Here is a 27,146-nt window from a genome sequence, read left to right as displayed (position 1 = left end):
CATAAATCCGTAGTAAAAGTAGCAAAGAATGTTTCAAACAGTTTATAAAAGAAATCCAGACCAGGCTAAGAGCATGAAAAAGTGGTACAAACATTTCTCGAAGCGTAAGTGTACAGAAAAGATCCGGAGGTGATCCGCGTTCACATTCTGATGAAGATGTTCGAGAAGCTTCAGTTCGGAGGATGCGTCAGTCGATCAGGCAGGCAGCTTCTGAATTATTTGTACCACCATCAACTGTTCATGATGTGCTGCATCGAAAACTGAGGATGCATGCATATATAGGTACATTTAATTCGGACACCTTATATCTTATAGAGAAAAACTGAACCCTATATATTATAAAATAGAAGGGGACTGATGAAAGAACCCATTATTTTAAAAAGAAAACTCTACGAATTCCTGTAGTACAGTATTATTAGCTTACGTGAACCAATTTTGCAGGACAGACCTTTTCAAAGTAAAATTGTGCAATACCGGGGTATTCAAATCAGCAATGATCAAGATTCCTTTACTGGGGCAATCTGAGTGAATATTATGCTCTTGGAAAATGAAATTCAATAACTTCTGAACAGAAAACAAGTAAATTTATGTTTATTTGCAACTACTAGCACCATAAGTCATTATTGGTGAGATTCTGAATAGGTTTGCCCTTCAAAGATTGTGGTTCTGCACACTTGGCCCAAGTGTTCCTCGGGAAGGATACGGACAACATCCACTTCATTCTGCAATCACAGCGTAAATGATTATCTGCAAAACAAATACATGCAATTAGTTTTATTGTACGTTTAAAATAATAAAGCATTACGGTATCGTAAGCTTAAATCTTAGTTTTGAGCTAATTTAAAGAGAGAAAAAAATCTGTTGTGGCCAGCACATAACATTCGGCCAATTCAATGATTTACGTAGAAACGAGCTTTTAGTAAAGTACTGATCGTTCTACATAAACATTGTGACAATGATTTGAACATAAAATATAACCTGATATTCCAATAAAATTAATAAGCTAGGTTGTAAGTACTATACCAAAAAGACAATAAACATAATCGTCTGTCATACGAAATTTTTGATTAAATTTTATTAGATATAACTGGTAATGTAAAAACTGATTTCTGTAAATTTATTTCATCAGAAACTAATGCTTTTCTCTTTATTTCCTTTTACTGGATATTGTATTTTATTGTACAATTCAATAACATGTCACTGAAAGCTTAACTACGAAACATGGTAATTTTGGAAGTTTCTCATAAAAGTTATCATGACATACAGATACAGACAGATATCATCGTAAAAATAGTCAAAATATGCTGTAAAGATCTTAATTCGTGCTAATTCATGGAAAGCTGACTACTGAGTTTTTGAACCAAAACCATCACCCCCCTTATCTCTGTACATAAGTTGGGGATATTTAGAAATAAAGCGAAAGTGCTTAGAAAGGACAGCTAAATATAAAATACGCCGGATATCAAATTGATATTTCTTTGCACTAAGTAATTTATCCAGTTGCCAACCAGAGTCGCACTACTAGTGATTGAACAGGTCGGACTGATTCTCAGACATGACGTGAATGAATACAAAAGCTTGTACTTGGATAGTGGTGCGGAAAAGCATATTGTTTTGCATCGCATGGCATGGTAAATCACAGCAGTAGAATAGAAGCTAGCAAATCGCAACAGGCAGCTTCATATGAATACCTCCTAAAGGGAACTACCCTCTGTGACGGTATGACATCACAAATGCACAGTAGAAAATTTTAAATAATGAAGTTTTGGTTGAGAATTCCATTTCCTTGGTGTGTATGTTTTCTAAATGTAATTTAATGAGCAGTTTTTTTTTTTAAAGTAATAAAGACTTTGAGGTTATCTTTGTGTTTGAAAATTCGAGCATGAATTTTCAGCTCATCCTAAGATGTAGCTGAGATAAATATTTTCAACATATGTGGCGACATAAGTCCTCAGAAGTATTCAGTATCATCATCCTCAGTATATTAAATGAAGACGTCCTCAAGACATCTAAGAATTAACATCCTCGGGGGATCTTCATATATCCTGAGGCATTGCTAGACGAACAGAACATTTTTAGGATGTTGATTTACGAAGTTTTCAAGATATCTAAGACTCAGCATCCTCAGAATACCTACTGTTTACGGAAAAAATTAGAACTTAAACAGGATATTCTGAGGAGGTTTTGTATTGTGGGGGTATGGTCTGAGAGAGAGAGAGAAAGAGACTGACTGCTTTAAAACAAAGAAAGCTATTAGCACAGGGAGCAATGAATTCGTACAAGGATTTCTTAAAACCTGCTCATGCAACACAGGCCTTTTGTACGAGGATTCGTACGAGGCTCATACTTATCCATGTAGCCAAAAGGATAATTTATTCTTGGTAAACTCATCGGGTCCGGGCACTTAAATTAAATGTTGAAAGGAGCCAAATCGTACTTCCAACTAACTAAAACTTAGTGTCGAAATAATATTACCATCCAAGTTGAGCATCTTCAGATTGTTCCAGACTGGTGCAAAAGTATTCTTGTCTATGCTGAGAATGCGGTTTGAAGCCAGGACGACGGACTGCAGTTTCGGCATTTCGGTGAACATATCCCGTGGTATTGTTTCCAGTTTATTATAGCTGAAAGATCATGAAAACAAGATTAAGTTAAATGATACACGTTAAATAGTTTGTATAAATGTCTTCTTATTTACAAACGGAATTAGAAACACATTTTGGAAAACTTATGTGTTAAAGGAGAAAAAGCCAAAATTCACCAATAAAGAGTGACTAATTGCAAACTTCCGCACCATAGCACAAATTTATCGCTATTACAACCGTTTGAGATCACTAAGTTTTAAGAACGCTTATAAGCGGCAATTTTAAGATGAATTTTCTTTTTCTTTTCTTTCTTTCTTTTTTTAAGCTTTGATCATGGGTCTATCAAACAATATCTACGGGTATGGGCCTCTTGAAAACGGTGGAACAAATTTTAGGTGAGGGTAAAAAAACCTTTCGAAGCTATTTTAGACGGGATTGCCAAACATGTTCCTATGGAAAATAAAGGAAAACTATCTGTATCAAATTCTGCCAAAGTTAGCCACACATAAGTATCTACATTTACATTCATTAGGTACGTCACTGAAATAACACGTCTGTCCTTATCTGCCTGAATCAGCTCATGCGGCACCCAGCGATAAGCTGGGCCCACCAGTGGCCGAGCGGTAACGTCGCTGAACACTGGTAGTTCGGTCCGAGGCTCGAATCCCGCGAACGGGCTGGCTGCATGGGTGTTTTCGTGGTTTTCCACATGTTTAAGATGTATAAGCCAGTTTCCCTTAAAAGTCCTCCACGAAAGCATCCCTCCCTTAAGGCAGATAATTCTCGAATGCTTTGCCCTAATCTAATAAACCAAACCAAACCTTAGCAAGCTCTCGAGTGGTTGCATACTGATCTTCTTCCACAAGTTCTCGTAGGCGGGCTGCATCAACATCAGTAGGGCGGCCAGAGCACTCTGCTTCTTGAATGTCATAGTCTTTGTTTTTGAACTTTCGGTACTAAACCTACAGTGTCATATGATACAACATTAGTAACTAAAGCTGTATACATGATTTGGGGACATTCTGTAGACGATTTTTTACAACAGAACTGGAAGTTAATGATGGTTCTAACCTGATAGCGTGATAGTTCCATTTCAGACACCTTGTAATTAATGATAACGATATTTCTTTACAGATTTTACAATATAGTTTTCTAAAGTAATTCTGTTTCTTTCAAACGCCAAAAGTCGGTCGACAAAATATGATTAAACACGCCTACACGAACTGTTTGCGCAATCGATATTTGCGGTGGCTGGAAACTTTCATTAGAACCAGATACAATTTGAAAGTTAGCGTTATAGCACACACATTTTAAACAATGGTCTCATATCTTAAAATTAGAATATAGGAATATTAATTTCAAAATTTTTGACTTGCGCTATTGATTAGTAATAAGTAAATGGTAAATAGAGGTTATAAAGGTAGTAAAGGTAAATAAAGGTAATAAAGGCTAAAGGTAAATAAAGGTAATAAAGGTTAAAGGTAAATAAAGGTATGCTAATACTATATTATCCCATCGACAGTTAAACTATCACTAAACAGTCCAATGTAGCGTCTGTTATGGATAAGTGACGTATCAACCCACTTACAACATCTTCACTTTGATTGGTTTATTTGATGAAGCATTCATTCTAGAGCTGCCGACCGAAGGGAAGGGATCCCTTCGGGGAGGACCTTCCTAAAAAAGTCTTCCTCTTATCGGTACTACGAGGGTAAGTTGAAAAATAAATTTCCCCTGTCGACTGTGGTCAGAGTTGTGTATGAAAGTCAAAAAAATAGAATGAGGCATTAAAGATATGACATACCTTTATTTTATTATTCTCGTACGAGTACGTTGAGACATTTTTCATATCGCTTGATAAGCTTCAAAAAGTCCTCCAAGAAAAATTCACGCTTTGCATATGGAAGAAGGCAGCATCTATGGAGTGGAAACATCCCTTATCACCTGTCCGAAAGAAGTTCAAGACAACTCCCTCTGCAGGTAAAGTGCTCCTCACAGTTTTCTGGGACGCCCAAGGAGTTTTGTTGCTGGAAGTTTTGGAGGTTGGAACCATCAATGCTACGCGCTACTGTGACACCCTGTCGAAATTGAAAGATGCGATTCGGAAAAAGCGGCCTGGCCTTCTCACATCTGGCGTTCTGCTGTTGGATGACAATGCCAGACCACATTCGGCGACGGCAACGCAAAACCATATTGCAACTCTTGGTTGGGAGCGCCTACACTATCCGCCATACAGTCCTGATCTCGCACCAAGTGACTTCCATCTGTTTCCGGCTTTGAAGAAAAATCTCGGGGTAAGGCGCTTTGGAAGCAATACTGAAGTGAAACAAGCCAGCCGTTCAACGCTTCGTCCATATGCAAAGCCCTGATTTTTTCCTGGCGGATTTTTTGAAGCTTATCAAGCGATATGACAAATGTCTCAATGTACTTGGTACCTATGTGGAAAAATAAAGGTATGTCATATCTTTAATGTCTCACTCTATTTTTTGACTTTCATACACAACTCTGACCACAGTCGACAGGGGAAACTTATTTTTCAACTTACCCTCGTACATATGGGGAAAATCATGCAAGTATCCATACAACTAGCCCATTTGCCTGGGATCGAACCCAGGTTGAACTACCACTATTCAGTAATTTTAAGATCGACCTTGGTGTGCTCGCTTTCGTTTGATGTAAACGCAACTGATTCTTGACAAGCTAGCCCTTGTATTTATGAAACAAGGATATAAATCAGCTGTAATTGCTTCATTTTTTTCTTGCATTTTGGAAACGTGATTACAATTTGGGAGCTACTGTCTACAGCTAGCACGGAAATGAAGGTTCGGGCATGCTATAATAAAAAATTGCTGATTAATGAGCACGATATGGTAAGCTGAATGGTTTTATAAACAGAGCTTTCAGTAAAATCGGAGGGTCAAATAAAATAGTAGAAATCGAGAAAAGCCTGTTTTATGAAATGAAAAAAAGTCGGATAGAGTACTGAACGTTTTTAAAATAAAAAAGTTCCGGTTACTTCAGAATTCCGAAGGCCGATTGGTGCAACTTTGGTGAGATTTCCGCCCACTTTGACGGTTCGATCTTTGCCAACTTTTAGGATTGACGGTATAATACGTAAGTACGTAATTACGTTTCGGTAATTAAACCCAAGTATAATGTACTCTCGATTATCCGGGTGCCAGTGGCGTAGCTAGGGTGGGGAAAAGGGGGACATCAGGTCCCCGGGCGCAGCATCCAGGGGGCGCCAAATTGATGGTACGAAATTTTAGAATGAAGTGTTTTCCATTCGTGGCACACAGAGAGGGGCGCAAAATCTTCAGTTGTCCCCGAGCGCTGAAAACCCTAGCTACGCCGAGCAAGGAGAAAGATTCTTTCTAATATAGAAATCAGAGATTTATTTAATTATGAAAAGGTCGAGGCAATAACTGAAAGCGAAAAAATTGAAAATGCAAAAGTCTTCGAAAATGTAGATTGGGAAAATTTCGAGAAATGAATAAATCAATGGCAATTCGACACAGCCAGGCTTTCAACGCTCGAGGTGACGCGAATATCGTTTCAAATGTCACAAAAACAGAGAAGCAGAGCGTCATACTGAAAATATAAGCGAAGAAGATACTGAAAACTATATTAATCCCTAGGCCGCAATGACTTCTATTGGACTTAATCGAACAAATGGGATTCGAATACGATGCTAAAGTATCACTTCGAAAAATACGCAGTGAAATCTGACAATTGTTTATACGCTGCCAAAAACAACATAAAATATCGATTTTTTCACAAATCAACACATATAATATACATAAAAATCAATAGTTTGGATTATACGTGATTTTCTGTTATCCATAGCCTACTTCCCGACATTAGCCCGGACAATGGAGAGTACACTGTAGTAATAACATCGAAAAGATATACATACCTGAAAATCATTTGCAGAAGTTCATTCGCTGGAGTGGGAAACATACTTCTTCTCAACTGGGTTATCTCATTCTGCTTCATGGACAATACCTTCAATTTCTTGAAAGAAATAAAGGCATACGGGTGAACAAAAGAAATAGCGTTATTCTGAAGGGTTAGCTTTTCCAAATTTAGGTGCGCAATCTGATTCATGTCGGTATCAACCGTGAGGGGTCCAGACTTAATGACGTAAATCTCCTTCAACATAGACAATTTCCTCAGCTGAGACCATTCCCAGCCATTGTAAACAAGGGTCTCCTGGATGTTCAAGACCTGCAGCGTCTTCTCTAGACCTACGAAAGCCGTGTCGGTATCACTGAAAGACATGAAGCTTGAGTCAAAAATATTAAGTTTGTAAATTTCCAAACCCTGAAACACCTTGCTTGGCAAATAGTTCATCGCCGAGCTAATGATTTCGAAAGCCCTGATCGGAGTGTTACGAAGGAAAAAAGATGCAACTTGTAGATCGTTTTCATTTTCAACGTGGTTGCAGGTTATGGTGGAGGTATGGTAACCAATAGGTGTGCAGACGCACGGATCGATGTTTTCATCTGGGCATACTGTTTCGCTCCCCGCTACGAAGGAAGCACAAAATAAGCAAATAAGTGTCAGAAGATACATTTTACCTGCATCTAATAAAAGCTTCGACTTGTAAAGAGACCAGACTGGTAATGTGTGATAGCTTTCATTCGCCAGTCGTGGGAATACAACAGATGGATTTCAGTTGAGTGATAAAGTCTCCTACCTTTATCTGCCTGGTGTTATCCAATAAAGATTCCGAAAGCTTTCTGCTAGTGAGATATTGTCTTTAAAAATTGACAAAGCAAGCAAAAAAATGGATTAAAATGTAATTTAAATTTTGATATCATAGTCTGTGCTCTTTGGAAATAAGAAATTATAATTTTTTATTTTATTATTTTATTTCTGAAAAAGTTTAACAGTTTTTGACTTTTTTCAATAGTAGCCGCTTGCGTTGCCTAAAATAATAAGCATAAAATGGAAAGAATCATATAATGATTTTAATGAGTCCAGTTAGTATCATTTCATAAAACTATTTAATATTTCTAATTAAACATCTTCTTATTTAAATGCATTTTTATTTAAATCAGTGAGATTTGAAAGTTCAAAAATATTCTTAAGAACTGCGTTTATTACTTTTAAATCCCTTAGTTTGCTAATAAATAACAGACAGATTAAATTTGAACGTTAATATTATACACTGAATGGCAACACGCTGGCACGTGGAAAGTAAGGGTATTTTATTTCAGGCGGTGGCAACATATCGCTTTTAAATAGTTGACTTTGTGGATTAATATTAAAAGAAAAATACTTTTTTTTTTTTTTTTTTTTTTTTTTTTTTTTTCCAAATGACAGCAATCTGGAGCGCCGGAGATGAACTTGTTTTATTTTGAATAGTCTTGCCACTACTCCCTTTCAAACCGCTGTGTTTATTGATAAAAAATCTGATGTGTACACCACATGACTTCCTTGTACGGAATAGTTTGCTAATAAATAACAGACAGATTAAATTTGAACGTTAATATTATACACTGAATGGCAACACGCTGGCACGTGGAAAGTAAGGGTATTTTATTTCAGGCGGTGGCAACATATCGCTTTTAAATAGTTGACTTTGTGGATTAATATTAAAAGAAAAATACTTTTTTTTTTTTTTTTTTTTTTTTTTCCAAATGACAGCAATCTGGAGCGCCGGAGATGAACTTGTTTTATTTTGAATAGTCTTGCCACTACTCCCTTTCAAACCGCTGTGTTTATTGATAAAAAATCTGATGTGTACACCACATGACTTCCTTGTACGGAATATTAAATTATATGCATTTTTTCTTGCATTTCATTTAAACTTATTGGATTGAATTAAATCTACTTCGCCGACAGCGCATAAACCACAATAGAATAACTGCATTCTTTAAAATTCACTCTAGTATTTGTTTACCATAGCGACACTCTGGCGCTAGATTCACTTAACAGTATTATATTTCGTTCATATTATAACTCATAATGCACAAAATTTATATCATTTAAAGAATAGAATTATCTAATCGTTGCCACATGTTCTATTCAAATACTATAATAAAGCTAGAATGATGTATAAAAGAAATTAAGCAAACAAAACAAAAAAAGAAACAGTTTTTCACAGACGATTGAGTATTTCTCATTCAATTAAATCAGTTTTCACTTCGCGAGAAGGCAAAAATACATAAAAACTCAAAATATCTATACTAAAAATTACGAAGTAAATCTTAAACACTTATTTCCTCGAAAGAATTCCAGAAAGGGTTAAGCATGATTTAATTGCCAATAATAAATGAAGGCGTTATCTTTGTTGTTGCGAAGCTAAGTTTCTCTAGATTGGCAACAAATCCACTAGTCTGCTGTTTCAAATGTAACCAATCAATGGCCGCCATAAAAAAAAAATAATAAAAAAAGGGCTTTGCGGCACTTAAACAACTTTAAAATTGTTGATAATTTTAAAAATATTGCATACAGATTACAAACATATACGAGTAAAGAAACTGAGATCACTGAGCCGGGTAACAGAGTGGATATATATATAAATATATTTACATACGTTTGGTGCGGCCGATTGCAAACAAAATACGAGGTGCACATCTACATGTTATAGCAGTCCTATATACAAAATTTCAACGTTCTGAGGCTACTCGTTTTTGAGTTATGCGAGATACGTACGTACGTACATACGTTCGTAGAGACGCCACGAAAAATTCTCTTCAGAATTAATTTTAAGCAGTTTTATAATTTTTTGGAGGAAACAAGTCTTTTATTCTGTCCTTATGTACAGATATCACGCAAAAACATCATTAAATTGCATTCGATAGCGGTCAAAATGGATATTTTCGTTGAAATATGCTGCCTGAAACTTTTCGCGATTACAGTACTTCCTTTTTACTTCGTACAAGGAAGTAAAAATTCCTTCAGTTCATGAAAAATATGAAATAAATCAAAAACCAATTCGAAATTGGAAATTCTGGCTTCGAGATGCACATGTTAGGGGAAGGTACATGTATTCAAAATCGGGTGGCTGTAGGTGCCGCCATTTTCCCACAATGCAAGGAACATTCAAACATAATTCAAACTAATTCTTTATTACTTTAAAAGTACAAATTATGAGTACAGACAACATGCTATTCCACAGGGGTTTGAGAACGAAACTATCGAGTGAAATTACTTATGCCCTAGCCGACAACTCAAATCTTGACCTTCGGATAACCAGCCAAACGTGCTTCTACTTACACCAGGAAGACGCGTCGCGGGACAGGAGAAAATTGAGTGCTTAAATATAAACGCAGCCACTTGGCGAAATCTGGCAATTTTTTGCAGATGGAAAAGTAAAAGTTACTTTTTCGATGAAAATTGGTAGTTTTCGCTACTTTTTCTGAAAATATTCTCAAATTTTCAGTATTATTGTTCGTTAAATATCATAAACATGTGAAAAACTAATATACTTTAGTAATCTAAAATACACATTTTAATCGTTAAATAACGATTATGTGATCCATTAAAAATAAAGTAGTCACATTCTTCTTAAAATCCTTCTGTAATTTTTTGACGCTATTCTTTTCTTGAGTACACAGCGATATGTTTTCTCTTAGAAAACATCAGAGAATTGCAGAGACTCGGCATCACGCAAACCTCGGCACCACCGGCTATCTACTGAAGACATCGCCTATTTTTCCCTTTAGAGACTGAGGCAAAATTCTGTATTCCTGGAGAAATTTTACTGCAGTTTCGCCCATTGCTATCAAATTCCTTAAGCGTACATTTTAAGATTAAATTTAAGGCACAATACATCACGATTTGTCTCTAACAAGCCTTGGAAGCGGGAATACAGCATAAAGAATTCACATGAAAATGGCGCCGTTGCTTCATTGAAGAATTGCTATGAACATGGTTATCTGAAGAATGGTTATGAATATGATGGCATTTCTTAGAAAGCTCTCCATGAATACAACCCTCCTTTTAGACAGATAGCCCTAAGAGAAAGGATGGTAATAATTTTGATAATAATAAATAACAATTATCAAAATAACTGCAAAACAGCGTAATTCAGTAAAATTTCAGCCATTTAAAACTAAGCATTTATTCCACTAACACACAAAAAGAATATACATTAGACTTTCAGAAACGAAATTCTCTGCATAAGAAGCTTGTTGACATAGTATTCATCCAACGGTAATCTTTCCGATAAAAGTTCGAAAAGATTAAAAACATTTCTCTTTCATACCCTTCCATAGGTCGAAGAGAAAGTTAATGAATAATAAAGCTATATTAATTGCAACAACAAAGTTCCTTGGTTCGAGAAATGCCATCTCAAGTCTTGGATGTAGTCATTCAAATGATATTAGGTTTATAAACTTTGAGCGTACATTTTCTTCTATAAATTTCATTTTTCTTTCCCAGTCGTCTGTATAATAAACTTCAGTTCATTTCTAGTTAGAAGCAAACGCAGTAGGGTGTTTGCCTGTTAAATCAGTACCAGACGTTGCTATATCTTGCAGAAATCCTGAAACAGAAAAAGTAAATTGCAAATATAATTCAGGCACCCGAAAAAACATTTAAATAAGATAACTCAGTTTATTAAAACTGCAATAACTTAATAATTAAGGAAGGAATTTGTTGATTGTACAAGTATTGGCTGAACTTTCAAACCTGTTAAACAACTAAATAAGGTTAAACTTAAACCGTTTTTCTATTAGGTTTCTAGAGACTTTGACCCGACTTTTAAGTGTCTAGTCATCCTGATAAATACTATCTAGTACTAGCTAGACCCCTCCAAGAGAAGAGTTAGCAGACCGGATGTCATTTACTTCATTTCAAAATACCAGTTAAGTTAGATTGAAAGTAATGCATCTAACAACACAGAGAATGATACTGCTGTAATATTTCTGTAATAACGATGCAAAAAATACGATTCATAGTCATACATTTTTCACTCTGATGCGATACGGAACCCACATGAAAAATTCCGATAGAAAAATAAGCTGATTCTATCTCTTTATATCAGCAACAATGGCATGCAGTTTTTAATGATTTTCGTCTTTCTAATCAAATGGTCGTAAAAGTTCAAGTTCCATCCAATATTTCACCTATATTTAGTTTTAGTGGATTAAATGTGGCAAAAGAATTAATCATAATTGATCAGAAATCAATAACGCAAGCAAACAAACAAACAGAGATTCTTCTTTATATGTGTAGATTTTGTAAAACTTATAAATTTTTTATTAACAAACTCTACGATTTGAAAGCGAGCAATAGCAACACTTTTCGAAGTAAAACATGTTTTATCTCCAACGCGCGACACTTTTGCCACTCAGAAAAGTGAGTGGAAAATTAGCTCTTTCAGAGTTTTTAATTAATATTTCGGCTGATTAAAGTCGTACGAAGATAGGGATAGTCGAAATGGCTTCCCACGAATTTTTGGAATCCGGACTAATGTCTTTAATGTTTGGTGATGCTATTTTTATTTCATGGTAAAACTTAGAAATTTACTAAAACTTAGAAACAAACTCTAGGACTTGAAAGCTAGCAGTGGCAACAACGTTCGAAATAAAGCAGATTCCTCTCCAGCTTGCGAGACTGTTGCCACTTAGAAAAATGAGGGCAAAAATAATCGCTTTTCCGAGTTTTAAATTAATATCTGTCTAATTTTAGTTTTTTTTTTTTTTTTTTTTTTTTTTTTAAGTGGACGTAACAGGACCCAGAAAAGAATTGTAGAAAGTTTGGCGACGATAGCTATAGTAGTGACTGAGTTATTAGAGGACCAACAAACAGACATTCTTCTTTATATATATATAGCTTATAATCATTGCACTTAAATCCAGAATAATCATGATACAAAAGTCCATGATATCCGTAAGTCGATGATAATAATCATACCTAAATCATAGTTATGAGTCCTGCAAATAAAGTCATACATCCTAGAGATCTTTCTAATGGTTGTCCGTTACAATGGCATTTCCTTCTATTAGCCGAGGCATATTGTATAATATAAAAGTTAATTATTTAATTTAGTTTCCTTTTAATTTGTCACTTCGAATAAGTTTGTCCGTCCATTGTGGCCAATTTTGTTCTGTCGAAATGCGAAGATGATTATTGGCTGTTAAATTACAGTTGAATACATAATGATCAGGGTTGCGGACAACACCGCACTGACGAATTTCCTAGTTCAGATTTTTCCAGATATATTGGAAATGGCTTATGAACTGTATTGCAAAGCTATTAAAAAGCTTTAAGTTCCCTTTCGGGGAAAACCCATAAGTTAGTTTAGGTTTAGTTATGATTTTTAAGGACTATGAGGTGTTCGGCGAGGACATGAAAACTCAGCTGCACCTTCGCACTGGTTCGAACCAGGAAACTTCTATAAGTTCTCTGTTAACTTCAGAATCAGTTCACGAATTTTATTATGGGAAGGACTGCATTTATCATTGACATGGACCTTGGGCACATCTCAGTAGGAATTATAGAGACATTAAGTTGTTTTGGAGCAGGAGACGTGAAAAGTGTGTACTGCCCTCGCCGGGACTTGAACTCAGACCTCTCGACTCAGACCGCCGAATGTGTTATCACGAAGGCATGCAGAAAAGAGGGAGAAAATACCTTAGATACTCTCCTTTTTAAAGGACGACTGGGGATTAGCTGGTGGTGAAGAATCACCATCCACCACCTTTATAGTTCGGCACCACTGTAAAGTCATTAGGTTATTTTGAAGCAAGAGACGTGAAAAATGTTCACTGTCCACCCCGGGTCGCGAACCTGGACCTGTCGAACACGCGCCGAATGTGCTACCGGGTACACCAGAAAGGCAAGCAGAAAGGAGGGAGAAAATACCTTATAGACTTTAAAGTTTTTCCGTAATTTTTTTCATAATTCCAGTAAACCTATCAAGTAGTAACTGATAACATTTATTCCTGTGACATTTGAGCTTGATTTTCTTAAAATATCATCTAATTACTAACAGAATTTTCTATCCAGTTCATCGTTTGCTTTCTGCACATCTGCTATTTTGCTACTACAGATCAAACTTGGTACATTGCATATGTTCTTGAAACAAAACGAATATCCTTTACGCTTGGCTTGGAAAAAATACACCATGGCCACATAAACTTCGGTTGCAGAAATTTCTCCTAAAGATCATGCTGGCCAGTTTTTATTTTCTTTGATTGGATAGGAATAATTCAAGAAAAACTTGCTTCGAAAGGACAGACTTTGTAAACTCCACAAAGAAATAATAAACAGACTTCTGAAGTCTGAAAAAATTCAATCCAATAGCTTGTTTCTTCTGAAAAACATTGTTCCATACAGTTCCGTTTTGTCCAGTAGTTTCGAGCAAAATGTAGCCCCTCTTCCCATTTACCAATTTCCTCTAAAATGAAGTCAAATGGCATTAGTTGAACAGCATTAAAGAGATTCAGGAAAATATAACCAGATACTTAAACATTATTACAAAGTATAAGTTTTATGAAAGAATCAAGCTATTCTCTGGACGCATAAAATATTGTGTAAAAATCAACAGAGACTGGAAACTAAGATGAAAGAATGTTGTTTTCTTAAGTTTTTGATTTTGTGCTAACTCAGTCCTAAATCTTTGTAGACGCACTGCGTCTTTAATATTAACTCTTTCGAAACAAGTTTTCCTTTCAGGTTTGAAACTGGCACTGTTTTTATGTTGCATCCAATAGTTTTTAATTTCCTCCAATTACATTTGCTTTTGCTGAAATTTACTTACACATAGCAATAAATGACTACCGTTTTAGTAGGAACCAAAGATAAAACTACAAACTTTTAACATTTTTATTTCAATTTTTAAAAGTCATTGTAGAAGTACAGAAAATGTATAACTAAAAGGTTAGGAAATTTTTCACGGTATAAAAAGAATTATTACAAATGATTCATCCGCTATAAATTCCGAGTTATAGATAACACATGTTCTTGATATTAATGTAAAGAAAGAAATTACTTGAAATTTTCAAGTTCACGTGTGTGAATTTATTACTGGATATTACTGTGGAATAGAAACGAAATTCACCAAAGCATTTGCACATCATTCACAGAAAAATGTTTATGAGCCTTTTTATTTCTTTGAGGGAAAATATTCTGTGATTGGTTAGTAATATCTTGATATGCTATCGTTATGATTACTTCCTCAAATGAGAGATTATTTAGTAAACATCATATTCCAGTAAGAATGGGTTCCTCTTCATTAACAGAATCAAGCATATTGCTGCTTAAATAATGAATTTCCTTGTGGTAGGATTCATCGACTGGGCGAAAACGACTTGACTTTTTCAGATGATGAGAATAGTGTAACGATATGGACACCTTTGACAAACATTTGCTTAATGAAAAGAACTTCCTGTTTTGTCCAGAGACTAATGGTCAGTTAAAACTTTGAGGAAAGGTGTTGCAGAAATCCCCTGGTGCGGTTTCTTGACACAAGGGACGTAGTAATTGACCCCATTCCAAGGCATTTCCGACGAGACGTTTAACAAAACGAAAGAGAGGGGGCTTTTGTGTGAGTTTTTATGCAGTGAAAGACTTGAGAGAAGACGCAACCCGCGTCGTTGCCGCATTCAGCGGCCATTGTTTTGTATTATGGCTGTAAAGTTTTGATTAGTTTACTTGGTAGTATTCAAGAAATTCTAGTTTTAAAATAAATATTTAAAAGACATCTGCTCTCTTCCTTTCACCCAACACGGGTGTTCAGACGTTATAATAGTCTCTCAATTTAAATCCAGTGACCTTTTCATTTTGAGCATCACTCTGATTAGAGAACACCTCAGAAATATTGACGAAATGTTCTTTGATATAAGGCAATTAACAATTGTACTATATATTACTCATTTATAGTCAATTATATAGTACTGGAAGATGATGCGTTTATTAATCCATTTGCTACGTATCTGTCAGGCGATCATTTTGTTTCTTAATTGGTAGTTTATTCTGCATATCTATAAATTTCTAGTTTTTTCCGCATTTTGATTCATAATTTGTAATCATTAATAAACTTTTCATTAGTTCAGAGGTTTTGCTTCACATTTTTGCCTACCTTTGAGCTATCTGTATTATATTTTTAGCGTTTGAGAATTTAGAACTCTGTATGGGAGGGTATATTTTGAATTTTTCATGAGCGTACACCTATTGTACGTAGCCTTAACTTCACTTCTTGGTTCTTCCTATCGCTAGGCGGTAGTTTACATTACCGTCATCCTTTTGTTTCATTATTTTAATCTTCCGTATTTGAAATATTACCAACTGCATCGCGACAAAGGTCTCTGCTTGATTTCATCTCCTAGTCTTTGGAACATTAATTTCATTGAATCAGAGCCTCTTTAGGCAAATCTTCATTAAGCAAATGACGGTCCCAGTCAGACCATAGACTTCTTCACGTACACTACTGTATTTGCATATTTTTATTCTTTTGAGCATTGTTAAAAGCAATGTTTATGTGTCTCCGTCAGCAACACCGTTAGAAGTGCTCCCAAACCATACTGCAGCTGCTTTGGTGATCACCCACCGAAAAATATTACCATGGGTGTAGGCAGAATAGCAATGCACTTTGGACTCATGCCGTGCGATAAAAGAAGCCTACATCGAACATTTAGAGTGCTATGACTAAAATTTGAAATTTGTTTTGCCTAATGTTCACTTAATGCTCATTTTTTTGCTTGCAATATTCAATGAAATGTAGTGATTTCAAATTATATGAATCACTTGAAATAATAATGTCCTAGAATGTTCTAAAAATAGGTATTTTGAACAATTCAAAAATAAATGTTTCTAAACTGAAGTGAACAAAATGATTTCAAAATAAAATAAATACATATTTACCAACAATTCCATGCCTCGAGTTTCCCATGGTAATAAGACTGCTGCTACAGCACAGGAGAAAGGAAGACACCCTAAGAGGCTGTATATGTAATACGTGCCTAGCTGGCTAAGAACCTGCGGAGAAAAAGAACTACCTGAATTAGAAGGCTATGAATTCTACACTATCGCAAATCTTTCGAATCCTTGGAACATAAACCATGATGAGAAGTGAAAGGAAACGTTTACTTATTGTTAAATGTATTCAATTAAAGCACAGTTTAAAATCTACATTTTAAAAAAAAATGAAACTTAATTATACAGTTTTCAAAAATACATCTCTCTCTTTTATCTCTCGATTATCCGGCAAGTGCTCTCGATTATCCGGCAAGTGCTGGTTAAGCAGGTAACGGATGGGTGGTGTAAAGTATCAACTTTCATGCATGTTATACACATGGGTGGTGTAAAGTATCAACTTTCATGCATGTTATATGTGTTTATTGCTTAAAAAATCATTAGTTTTACTTGTTTTGAAGAACTTCTAAATATCTGCCGAATTTCACTGCATACTTCTCTAAGTGCTATTTTGCCGTTGTATACGAATTTCGTCGACAAAGTTTCGAAAGAAGTCACTGCTGTCTCAAGACTAATGTAATTGTCGGCATAGTTTTCGGTTGTATTTTCAAGATTGGTCTCTGCCTCTTATGTTCCTGTGATATTTGAAATCGCATCTGATTTATTCTAGCACTGAAAGTTCGGCTCGGTCAAATCACCATTGAATCACACCTCAATGCTTTCTTGGTCGACATTTTCGAAGAATTTTACATTTTCAATCTTTTTTGCATTCAGTTTCAGTTATTGCCTCAACTTCTTCACTACGAATAAATCTCTGATTTCCATATCAGAAAGATTTTTTCTCCATGCTGAGATTCTCGTGTGTTTGTTTTTCACACACCTTCGAGCATGGTGTTTACTGTGTGTGTATATGATCCCCGCTACGCACGCATATACCCCAAACCGGATAATCCACACCAGAATAATCAAGAGTACACTGTATATTTATTAGGAAGATACAGATAACATTTAATATAAGAAAAGTATAATTAAAACTCCTTGCTCTTTAGATTTATTTTCTCAACATAATTTTAAGAAAAAAAAATTGAATAACATTTCAATTTCTTTACATTTTACCCAAATCTTAAAAATTGGAGTGTGTTTGGATTTATTTCAAGAATTAGCAGAAGTAAACACAAAACTTCGAATAATAACTCGTATTCTTCAGAAGATTAAGTAATTTTTTTTAATTCGTAAAAGCAAACACAAACATCTTTATGACGCGGTGATATTATGATCGAAGTGCCACTGAAAGTGCAACAATCACGTTCTTACTTATGTAAGAACGGGAAGTCCTACAACCATCAGAGGGCATCATTTGACAGGAAAACCTCATCGTCTGCGCACATTCAGACAGAGCGAGGCACAGACGAGGGGATGTTAGACCACGCGAAGGTGGAGACAATGGACTTTGATTGAGAGCGTGAGTAGGCGCTGAGTGACTGTTTAAACATAAAAAGTGATGCAAAATTGTGCTTGTGTCCAACTAGCGCGAGAAGGCGCTAAGGCCTTCTCAATTTAATCTGTAGCTTTGCAAGCAGTTATTAAATGTTTCTGTGGTGTGGAAAAGGATTCTTCATTATTTACTGAGTGACATCATCTTCAACTTTCTCCTATATTTATATTTTATTAAACGTATCTATTAGAAGTCAGTAAAACTAAATCTTCCCAAAATTTTGCGTTAAACGTGTAAGGGTTTTTTTTAGATTGGAGTTCGAAATTATTTCAGGGATTCTAATTTTTTAATATCGAATCTTTTTCGAGACGTTTGTAATTCGAGAATTCGAATGTTCTATCACTATGTAAAAACAGTAGCATTTTTTAATAAGTGCCTATAAAAGTGCACTTTTTCGTTCATTTAGTTGCTCTTTCAGAACATTCCCTAACTACAAATCAGAATAAATATCCTTAGTAATATTATCTTTAACCATAATAGTATTATACCCTTTATTATTTATAGCAAATAATTAGTATAGCAAGTTTATAAAAATTAAGCTAAAAACTCTTGTTTCACAAAAGATCTTAAACAATTTAGTTAATTTTAGTAAAACGTGTAACTTTTGCCACCAATAACACAGGGCTTTGCAACTCGCTTAGTCTGCAGGCAGCCGAAATTTAAATCTTGAAAATTCACTGCTGGCTATTGAAATTGCTACACCAGAAAGGAAACCAAATAAACAAAATCTTATTTATTGTACATATGCAATATAATTAGAGAAAGACATGATTAAATTTTTGGGTGGTTTGTGGTACAGGAGTAAAGATTTCAGTGCAGAGAAATGCCATTCTGACAGTAACAACGGCTGTAATATGGCTGGACATCGAATCAAACTCTGCTTGAATGACAGATACAGGTACTTCTTTCCATGCAGCTTCAACTCTAATCCAGAATTGAGCAATCGTAGGGACTGATGAGTGGTGGCGTGCCAATCTCTCAAGAGCCAGATGTTTTCAGTGGTTGAGAGATCTGGAGACCTTGCTGGCGAAGGTAACAGTCGAACTCCCTGTGTATCGAGGATGGTCAGTGCGTCAGTATAGAGCACTAGCTCTTAACATGGAGAGACGCCTAAACTTCCAAAGGCGATTTACGGAGACGCAAGTTCCCAGTGGTCAAACTGGGCGACAATGAACAAGGGCGTGTTTATGAACGCAAGATAGGGCTACCAGGCACCAGCTGGTCACCGAAAAACAAAGACAACGTTAAACAAAGTCAGTCCTCTTGAGATGAGCAACAGAGGCGAACCGATCAAATACGTAACGATCACACAACTCGAGACAGACTTCACAGTACCGTTACGGTTCCTGCCGCGTCTGAACGGACCACCGAAGAATCAGTGGCTATAGTCCTTTTAAGATACACTACCCGACGTTGAACTTGCAACACCAACATGTGGCCCGAAAATTATACAAATTTCAGGGTAGAGGCACGTCACCGAGTTATGCGAATGATGTGAAATGCGCAGCTTTCCAGCGCACGTTGAAGAAGATATAAGGGAAGGAACCTGCGGAATGTTAAACTCTCGTGCCGTTATTTCTGCTAGGAAAATCATCGTAGAAAATTTGTTCTTGTATCAGAAGACACGTGTGAGAATGCCAGGCCGTCGTCAACGAAGGCAGTTCCAGCAGACAGAGGATTTTACGAGGGACATGGTGATCTGACTGAGAAGGGCAGTTTTGTCCATACGGCAAATCTCAACTGGCACATACCGACACGCTTCCGTAGTGCACCAGCTGTAGCGATGATGTTTGGAACAAGAAAAATGTGGCAAGTTCGAGGGGTGCCGGTGCAGCCAGAGCGATGTGAGTGATGTCTGCACGCATGAAAGGACGCATCCGCCGACAAACGGTGGTGCACACGCAAGCCATTTCTACTTCCATGCTGCAGCATGCTGCAACCTGGATTTTCCCATATCGATCGGAGCCATTTTCCATCGATTGGTGGCTAGTTGCCTGCACTCGTGGCGTCCATTATGAAGGCTGCCATTGATCACACACCATAGACGCCAACGTCTGCAATGGTGTCGAGCTCGAGCGATGTGGATAGCGAAATGAAACAGAACAGTGTCCTCAACTGAGTCACGCTTCATTTTCTCCAATTGTAGTCGCCGCGTACGAATGTGGCGGCAATGTGGAGACAGGTCCAAACCAGCAATTATGGAGCACCCTACCGCGCGACAACGCGGCATGATGGTTTGGGGCGAAATTGCGTACAATTCGAGGTCACCTCTAGTTCGTATTCGGGGCACTATGACGGCCTAACGATACGATGTGCTGTGATCGGTAACACTCTCCTACGTTTAGGGAGTGCCCAATGCCTTTTATCAGCAGGATAACGTCCGACCACACACTGCTCGCATCATCCAACGAACTCTGCAAGGTGCAGATGTTTCTCTGTCCACCATTCTCTCCTGGTCTCTCATCGAACACATTAAAGATATGATTGGACGCCATTTTCACACCCTGCATTTGCCACTTTCAGAAGACGAACTGTGACAAATCTTTGACAGGGATTGGAGACCCATTTCTCAAGATACCATCCATAAGTCGTATTGACTCTGTACCTAGACGTGTTGCTTCGTGTATCGCCGTCCAAGGTGATCCTACAACCTACTGAACCCATGCTGTTCACACTCTGTATTATGCATATCATTTCGATATAAAGATCACTTATTGCGTTGCTGTCTTCTTCTGTTTGCCGAATTTCATCATTTTCTGGCATTTCATTTTTTCTAAAATAGACGCTTTGGTGTTGCATTTTCAGTTTCAGGCAGTGTATATTATGCATCCCTTTTAAGATAAATTATGTATCCTGTGAAGATAAATTATGTAATTATGAAGTAAAATAGCCAAATAAAAGATAAAGGCGCCAAATAAGTTTAAACATGCATTATAAAAACTGCAGAGTTACAGAAAATATCGCCAAATAAATGTTTTAGTCACTAAATATTTTGGTTTCGATTTCAAACAACCACTTAAAATTATGTACAAAAGAAGCAGCCAAATGGCGTAAATTTTCATAAATTCTATCGATTCTGAAAGGAAGCTGCTCCCACTTCTTCTGAAGGAAACAAAAATGTCTGCACACTTTTTTTTTCTCCTGAAAAAGCAAAATTTCTTAAAACGTTCTACGTCAGGTGCATTTTTTACCTAACTTTAAAATTTTACGTTACCGAGTTCTCTTATTATGACGGATGTCCTCCGAATATAAGATAATAATGTCCAGAAACGTTATGAACTGTTCATAAATGAACTTTTGCATTAAAGATAATATGAACAGTTCATAAACAAACTTTTGCATTTTTATGTTTAAAATGCTGTGAAAATACTTATTTATTTGTTTCTTCACATTTTTATATTAATTAAATTCCATTTCTGGTCTGAAGGCTGCTTTTTTTCTCCACGTTTAAGGTTATCAAATAACCGTGCACAAACGTGATCGAAATTAGCAGTGTCTACTATAACCATATAAACAAGAAAGTATCTTCTTCAAATATGGCTTTTGGATTTTAATAAATACCTGTATAATGTAGAAGCCGGCAAGAAACCCCGCGTTAAAAGTCGCCACTTCCACTCCAATGGCTACTCCACGTTCTGTGGTGGGATAAGTCTGAAATTAAATCATTTATCAATCATATTTTTCCATTTGCAAAAATTGCAATCATATTTTTGTCGTAAAAATCGTTCATTCGTGATTGTGAAAGAAAGTTATTTTTTAAATGAATTTGTTTTATTCTCCCTCCCCCCAAAAAAGCAGGATAAATGTACTTTATTCTCTGACGGTTATGAAAAAATGAATATCCCTTTCCATCCGTCTTTCTGTTATTTTGCGTTTCTTAAAAAAATCTTTTTTATATCCTAAAAATGCATATATTCTAAAATGAACATTAGAATTCAGTTTGTGCGAATTTCAGCTACACAGAACACTAGTTATTCTGACTGCTTCTTTTTCGTCGCCCACATAAATAGTAAGCCTAATGTTAACTTATTTGAGTAGTCTTAACTTTTTCTTTGCTTTTTGCTGAAATGTTAAAGCAGAACCTTAAGCACATGATTTAAGCAAACTTTTTTTTTTCTAAAATAGATACATACAGGAGATGGACAAAAAAACAGCTAATGCTTACCAAAACGTTTGGCAAATATACCACACCCAATCAATTCATAAGCAATGTATAGGATTCTACTGTATCTAGAAGTTTACTAGATTAATAGCGAGTAATCGCTTACTGTGAAACAAATAATAAACTCTAAAGAATGTTAAAATAATCTTTTTATTTTCAAGGCTTAACAGAAAGACATAGTTTGTGAGATAAACGAACGTTTATGATTTCCTGATATTTGAATTAACATTACAGAAGGTCAAATTTCAAATGTAGGTAAGATAATCGGAGATGACACATAAAATAGGCTATTAAGGCTGGCTCAGATATTTAACAGCGCATATTTTAAACCCGGCTATCAAGACGCTAAAGCTGGAGTATAACTTAGGCAGAGCTGGAGATAGTAAGTAATAATAAGTAATAGTAGTACGAAGCTTCCAGAAGCTCTGATCTAAACATTCAAACCCTACAAAACATTCAATACACAAAACAACTAATTTGTATTAACAATTGGGTAATTAACATGAAGTACCTTTTAGATTTTAAGTTCTGTCCACAACAGCAGAGCGTATAATTTGAATTTTAGTGACATTAGAGTTTCAAAAACTGAATATTATAAGATATTAAAGACAGATATGTCAGAATTCAGATGAGGATCACCTGTTCCCGCTTGTTCTTTTTTGCCAACATAGTAAAATTTCTTGATGTATTGAGGACCACAGAGTGCAAGGTTATGTTTGCATCCTTAAAAAAACAAAAAAAATTGTCCAGTAATAGTAACTGCCGAGGTATGAAGAAGTTATTTGGATCATTATCTGAATTATTTGAGTTTTAGAAAGAATTCAGAATCATAAAAAAAGAAAACTGAAATTATGGCAAGAATACAGCTTCTCCCGAACCAACCCATTTCTGCAAACAACTATCCGTAAAGAGTTTCATAAAGTTAACATTTACGGTCAGGCTAGCTGTAGCAAAACCATTGATAAGCAGAGCCTATACTAAATACTGTTCGGTTGTATCAGAATTCAAAACTTGAATAGTACGTAAAGCAAAATGTCTATTGTTCATCATGAATTCTCCTTTACTAACTTCACTATTTCTAGGAGCCTATATGAATGAAAAATTCTTTCAGAAACAATTATGATCAAGAGAATCTTACGTCAAAAATTAAACGCAAAAATGGAATCGTGACTGCTTAATCCAAGGATTCCCAACTTTTTTCTTGCATCGACCACTTTTGAAGGAATCATTTTCTTTATTGACCCCCTTACATTTTTCTCTATACAGCATAATTATAAAACAAATAGTTTGGCATAAATAAATTCAAGATAACAAAAACAATAACTTTATGCTAACAAAAAAGGAAAAAAGAGGGAAACGTCAATAATGTTGCTTGGGGAACAGCTTTTATTTTGGAATATTTCACTCGGATGACTTTTAATTTTAGCGTACTCGAGTGTTTTGACTAAGAATTGTGCTTGAATATCTTCTTTCCTTGCATTTTAATATCAAAATAAGATATATTTAAGATGTGGTTTTTATATTACAATATTTCTTCTGACGAATGAGGAAATACAATGATTACTTTGTACGCTGACAAACACGTTTCGTTGTATTTTAAAAGACCAAATTCGCCCGTTCGCATATCAGAGGAGGTATGCCGTATGTAAACATTGAAAATGCACTATTTCCCACAAAAACAGAGAGTTTAAGGTGTGTGTGTGTGTGATTATGGCAAAGCCTCGAGGGCCATCTGCCTAAGGGGAGGAATGCCTTCGTGGAGGGATTTCTAAGGAAAACTGGCTCGTTAACACGTTACACATGGGGAAAACCACGAAAACGCCCATGTAGCCAGCCCGTTCGCGGGATTCGAACCTCGGACAAAACTACCAGTGTTCAGCGACTTTACCGCTCGGCCGCTAGTGGCCGAGAGTTTAAGGAACATGAAACTAAGTTTTATGTTTTCTATTTCTGGCTAGTGTACCTTAAAGGATATTTGGAAAACTTTCCCCCCCCCTTTCGATTACGCTAAAGGACTAATAGCGATTCCAATTTGAGATTTCACATCATAAAGTGAAACAACTACTCTTTTATTAGAAGATTAGCTGCACATGCCTTTAATGATTGTACAATATTTCTATCTGTCATTTGTAAGAAAAATCGTCGTTATTAATAAATATTACGCTTCAGGTGCAATGTTCCACTTACAATGCCCAAGGCCACTTTCAGTATTTCAATGTGCGTTCTAGTTTTCACGGGCAACCATATAAAAATTTATTATTTTACTGAAACATTTCTTTTTAATGATCCAGTTTCTCTTTATGATGATCTATAATAAGATACTTTAATATAAGCATTTTTATAGAATTGTCTGTAATTATATGAATTAAAAGTTCTTTAACACTATATATTAATTTTAAAATGCGTTGTTGACGATTTTTTTGTGAATCTTACCTCTGCTGCTGCTAACAGTAGTAATTCGAATTGGCTGACTATCAACGTCTTGGCACAAAAGAGGAAACCGACATGCGCAGTCACACTGGGAAAGATAATATTTTGATATTAAAATAAAATTCATAAAGAGAACAGTCGAAATAGATACATTATAGGGCATAACAACATAAGTGCACAGGTGGATCAATCTTAACCAACTGATAATCAATCCAAAGGTCAGATTATATTCCAGAGTTATACTACAAGGCCCTTTCAGTGATAGTAAATTATCTTGAAAATAAGAATGAAAAATGTAATAAATGAATTGTCAAAAACAGTTTTATAAACTAAATACAAATTTTGGTGAACGTTCGTATATTAGCTGCGCCTAATAACATCGTAACCTCAAATGTATATATAGTAGCCACCGTATAATGCGATCGCTGTGTTATCATTTAAAAAAAATATATTATTATCGAACTGCTGAAATCCCGCCGTTTGTATACGAAAACGCAGAAAGTAGTTTACTTATTAGGATAAAAAATTCGGTTCATATTATCACAGTATTACCGAAAAAATTTTTAAACTGAAGTAAAATTACCAAATAAGAGATAAATTAGTCAAAGAAGGTTAAAACATATAAAAACTGTCAAGAATTAGAAGAATGTTGCTAAGTAACTGATTGTGTCGCCATAGCTTGTTTTCGATATTAATCAACCATTTAAAATTAGGCAAAAAAAGCAACCTTTTTTTTTACCTTAGATTTTGAATAACCTTATCGATTTTGTGTATTAGCAAACACAGATCCTTTTCTTTAGGAGTTCGAATACCCCATCCCGCTGCTCCTAAAAAAGAAAGGAAGAAAAGAAAAGAAAATTCCATGGAAACCTCAGCGCCAAACTTTGATTGCTTTTTTGCCTCATTTTAAATTTTACTTTGGCATGATCTATTCCAGTGATTGAGGGATGCCTTCCGAATATTAAGATTAGGAGTACAGCACTGATCAAATAATTTCCATAAACGTATGAACAGTTCATAAATGAAGTTTATCATTAAATATATAATGAGAATTTCATATACAAATTTTTGCATTTTTCTCATTAAAGTACTTATTTGTATGTTTCTTACTGTATTTATTAGCCCAAAGGGGCAATTAACCAGAAGGGCTATTAATTTCTTTTACGCATCTTGCGTTGATTCACTGTAAGCGTTGAATCAGTTCTTACATTATTGCCACCAAATATTAGAGCTCGGTATTATATGTAAAGAAATTAAATAATGAAGAATATGCATAAATGTAAGTAAGTTTCTCGCACTGAGATAAAACAACGGTACCTAGAGCCATCAAATTTTGAATAACGCACGTTTCCCCCCGAATATGGGCATTCGGGAGTCCAAATTTGGAATTTGTTTATTATCTATTTCATATTCTGTAAAGCATTTATGAGTTTTTGATTAACAAACTCAACGATTTCAAAGCGAGCAGTGGCAACACTGTATGGGGGGAAAAAAAAAGGAAAATATGAAAGGTTTCAGATTTTAAATTACGTCCAAAGGCGCGTTTTTTTAACATTTTGTGTGTTACCTTTATTTATTAAATATCACGTTCTTCTCACCTAAAGCATAAAATTCAGTTCTAGAGCAATATCGCAAAATAGTTTTAAATTGAGCATATCTTTAGAATTTCCTATACAGAGTCTCGCGCGCTGGAAATAAAAATGTTTTTTCTTTGCAACGTGTTAAAATTGAAATTCTTGAAAATCGTTTGAAACCTTTGAGTTTGTTCATCAAAAATTCGTTAAAGTTTTACAAAATATGAAATCAATCATAAAACAAATTCCAAATTTTAAATTTTGGCTTCCACATGCCCATATTCGTAGGAGGATTACGTTATTCAAAATTGGATGGCTCTATGTACCATTGTTTTATCACAATGCGAGAAATATGCATACATTTATGCAGATTCTTCAGTATTTAATTTTTTCAAATATAATGCACGACTGTAACATTTGGTGGCAACAGTATGAAAAGTGAAACGGACATTTATAGTGATTCAACGCAAAATCGCAGAATGAAAAAAATTGTTCTTCAGAATCAAAGCCCCTTTGAACTAAAAGAATTATGTTCAGGGCGCGAGACTGTGTTCTAAAGATATTCTCATTTGAAAATTATTTTGCGATATTGCTGTTGAATTGAGTTTTATGGTTTAAGTGCGAAGAACATGATATTTGATAAATAAAGATAGAACAGAAAACGCTTAAAAAACGCCCCCTTGGGCGTAATGTAAAATCTGAATGCTTTCAGATATTTATTTATTTATGAAATTATTTAAATTGCACTGCTGTATTGAAGTCTATTTTTTCACCGTTTAATGTTATTAAAATAGTAGTGGACAAATGTGATCACAGTGCGTCTACTGTATGGTACGTGAAATGTGTATGCGTATTGGTCCTTTTCGACTTACCAAGTGATTCTGTTTTGAGTTAATCTGCAGTAAACTTGAAGTATTGGAGTCAAAATTGCATCTAATATACCTAATCTACCAAGCATGATGTCTAAGCCCAATCTGCATTAAATACAGAGGAAGTTTACATATATTTTTAGAAAGATGGTTCAGTAA

The 27,146-nt window shown here is 35.4% G+C and overlaps 2 protein-coding genes across 3 annotated transcripts in view; both read right to left on the bottom strand.

The window, feature by feature from the left end:
- Positions 1-574: 574 nt before the first annotated feature.
- LOC118187771 (oplophorus-luciferin 2-monooxygenase non-catalytic subunit-like) lies at positions 575-7,206 on the bottom strand. Its single transcript, XM_035358046.2, has 3 exons — positions 6,502-7,206; positions 2,476-2,624; positions 575-747 (listed from the first exon to the last, which is right to left on the bottom strand). The coding sequence occupies exons 1-3, from the start codon at positions 7,158-7,160 to the stop codon at positions 605-607; spliced, it is 951 nt and encodes a 316-aa protein (XP_035213937.1). The 5' UTR covers positions 7,161-7,206; the 3' UTR covers positions 575-604.
- A 2,448-nt stretch (positions 7,207-9,654) lies between these two features.
- The window catches only part of LOC118187770 (synaptic vesicle 2-related protein-like), a 119,130-nt gene continuing 101,638 nt past the window's right edge, over positions 9,655-27,146 (bottom strand). Inside the window, exons 12-15 of one of the 2 annotated variants that reach the window (XM_085819745.1) lie at positions 24,548-24,632; positions 21,514-21,603; positions 16,407-16,520; positions 9,655-11,082 (exon numbers count right to left, since the gene is read on the bottom strand). In XM_085819745.1, coding sequence (XP_085675871.1) covers positions 11,065-11,082; positions 16,407-16,520; positions 21,514-21,603; positions 24,548-24,632 — 307 coding nt within the window. In that variant the 3' untranslated portion in view covers positions 9,655-11,064. The remainder of the gene's footprint in view (positions 11,083-16,406; positions 16,521-21,513; positions 21,604-24,547; positions 24,633-27,146) is intronic. The other variant, XM_085819746.1, reaches the window with a different exon arrangement.

The sequence above is a fragment of the Stegodyphus dumicola genome, chromosome 1 (assembly GCF_044657685.1).
Source record: "Stegodyphus dumicola isolate Sdum_Otavi_A_Nest chromosome 1, ASM4465768v1".
NCBI classification, from domain to species: Eukaryota; Metazoa; Arthropoda; class Arachnida; order Araneae; family Eresidae; genus Stegodyphus; species Stegodyphus dumicola.
This window is presented reverse-complemented; position numbering and strand designations above follow the sequence as displayed.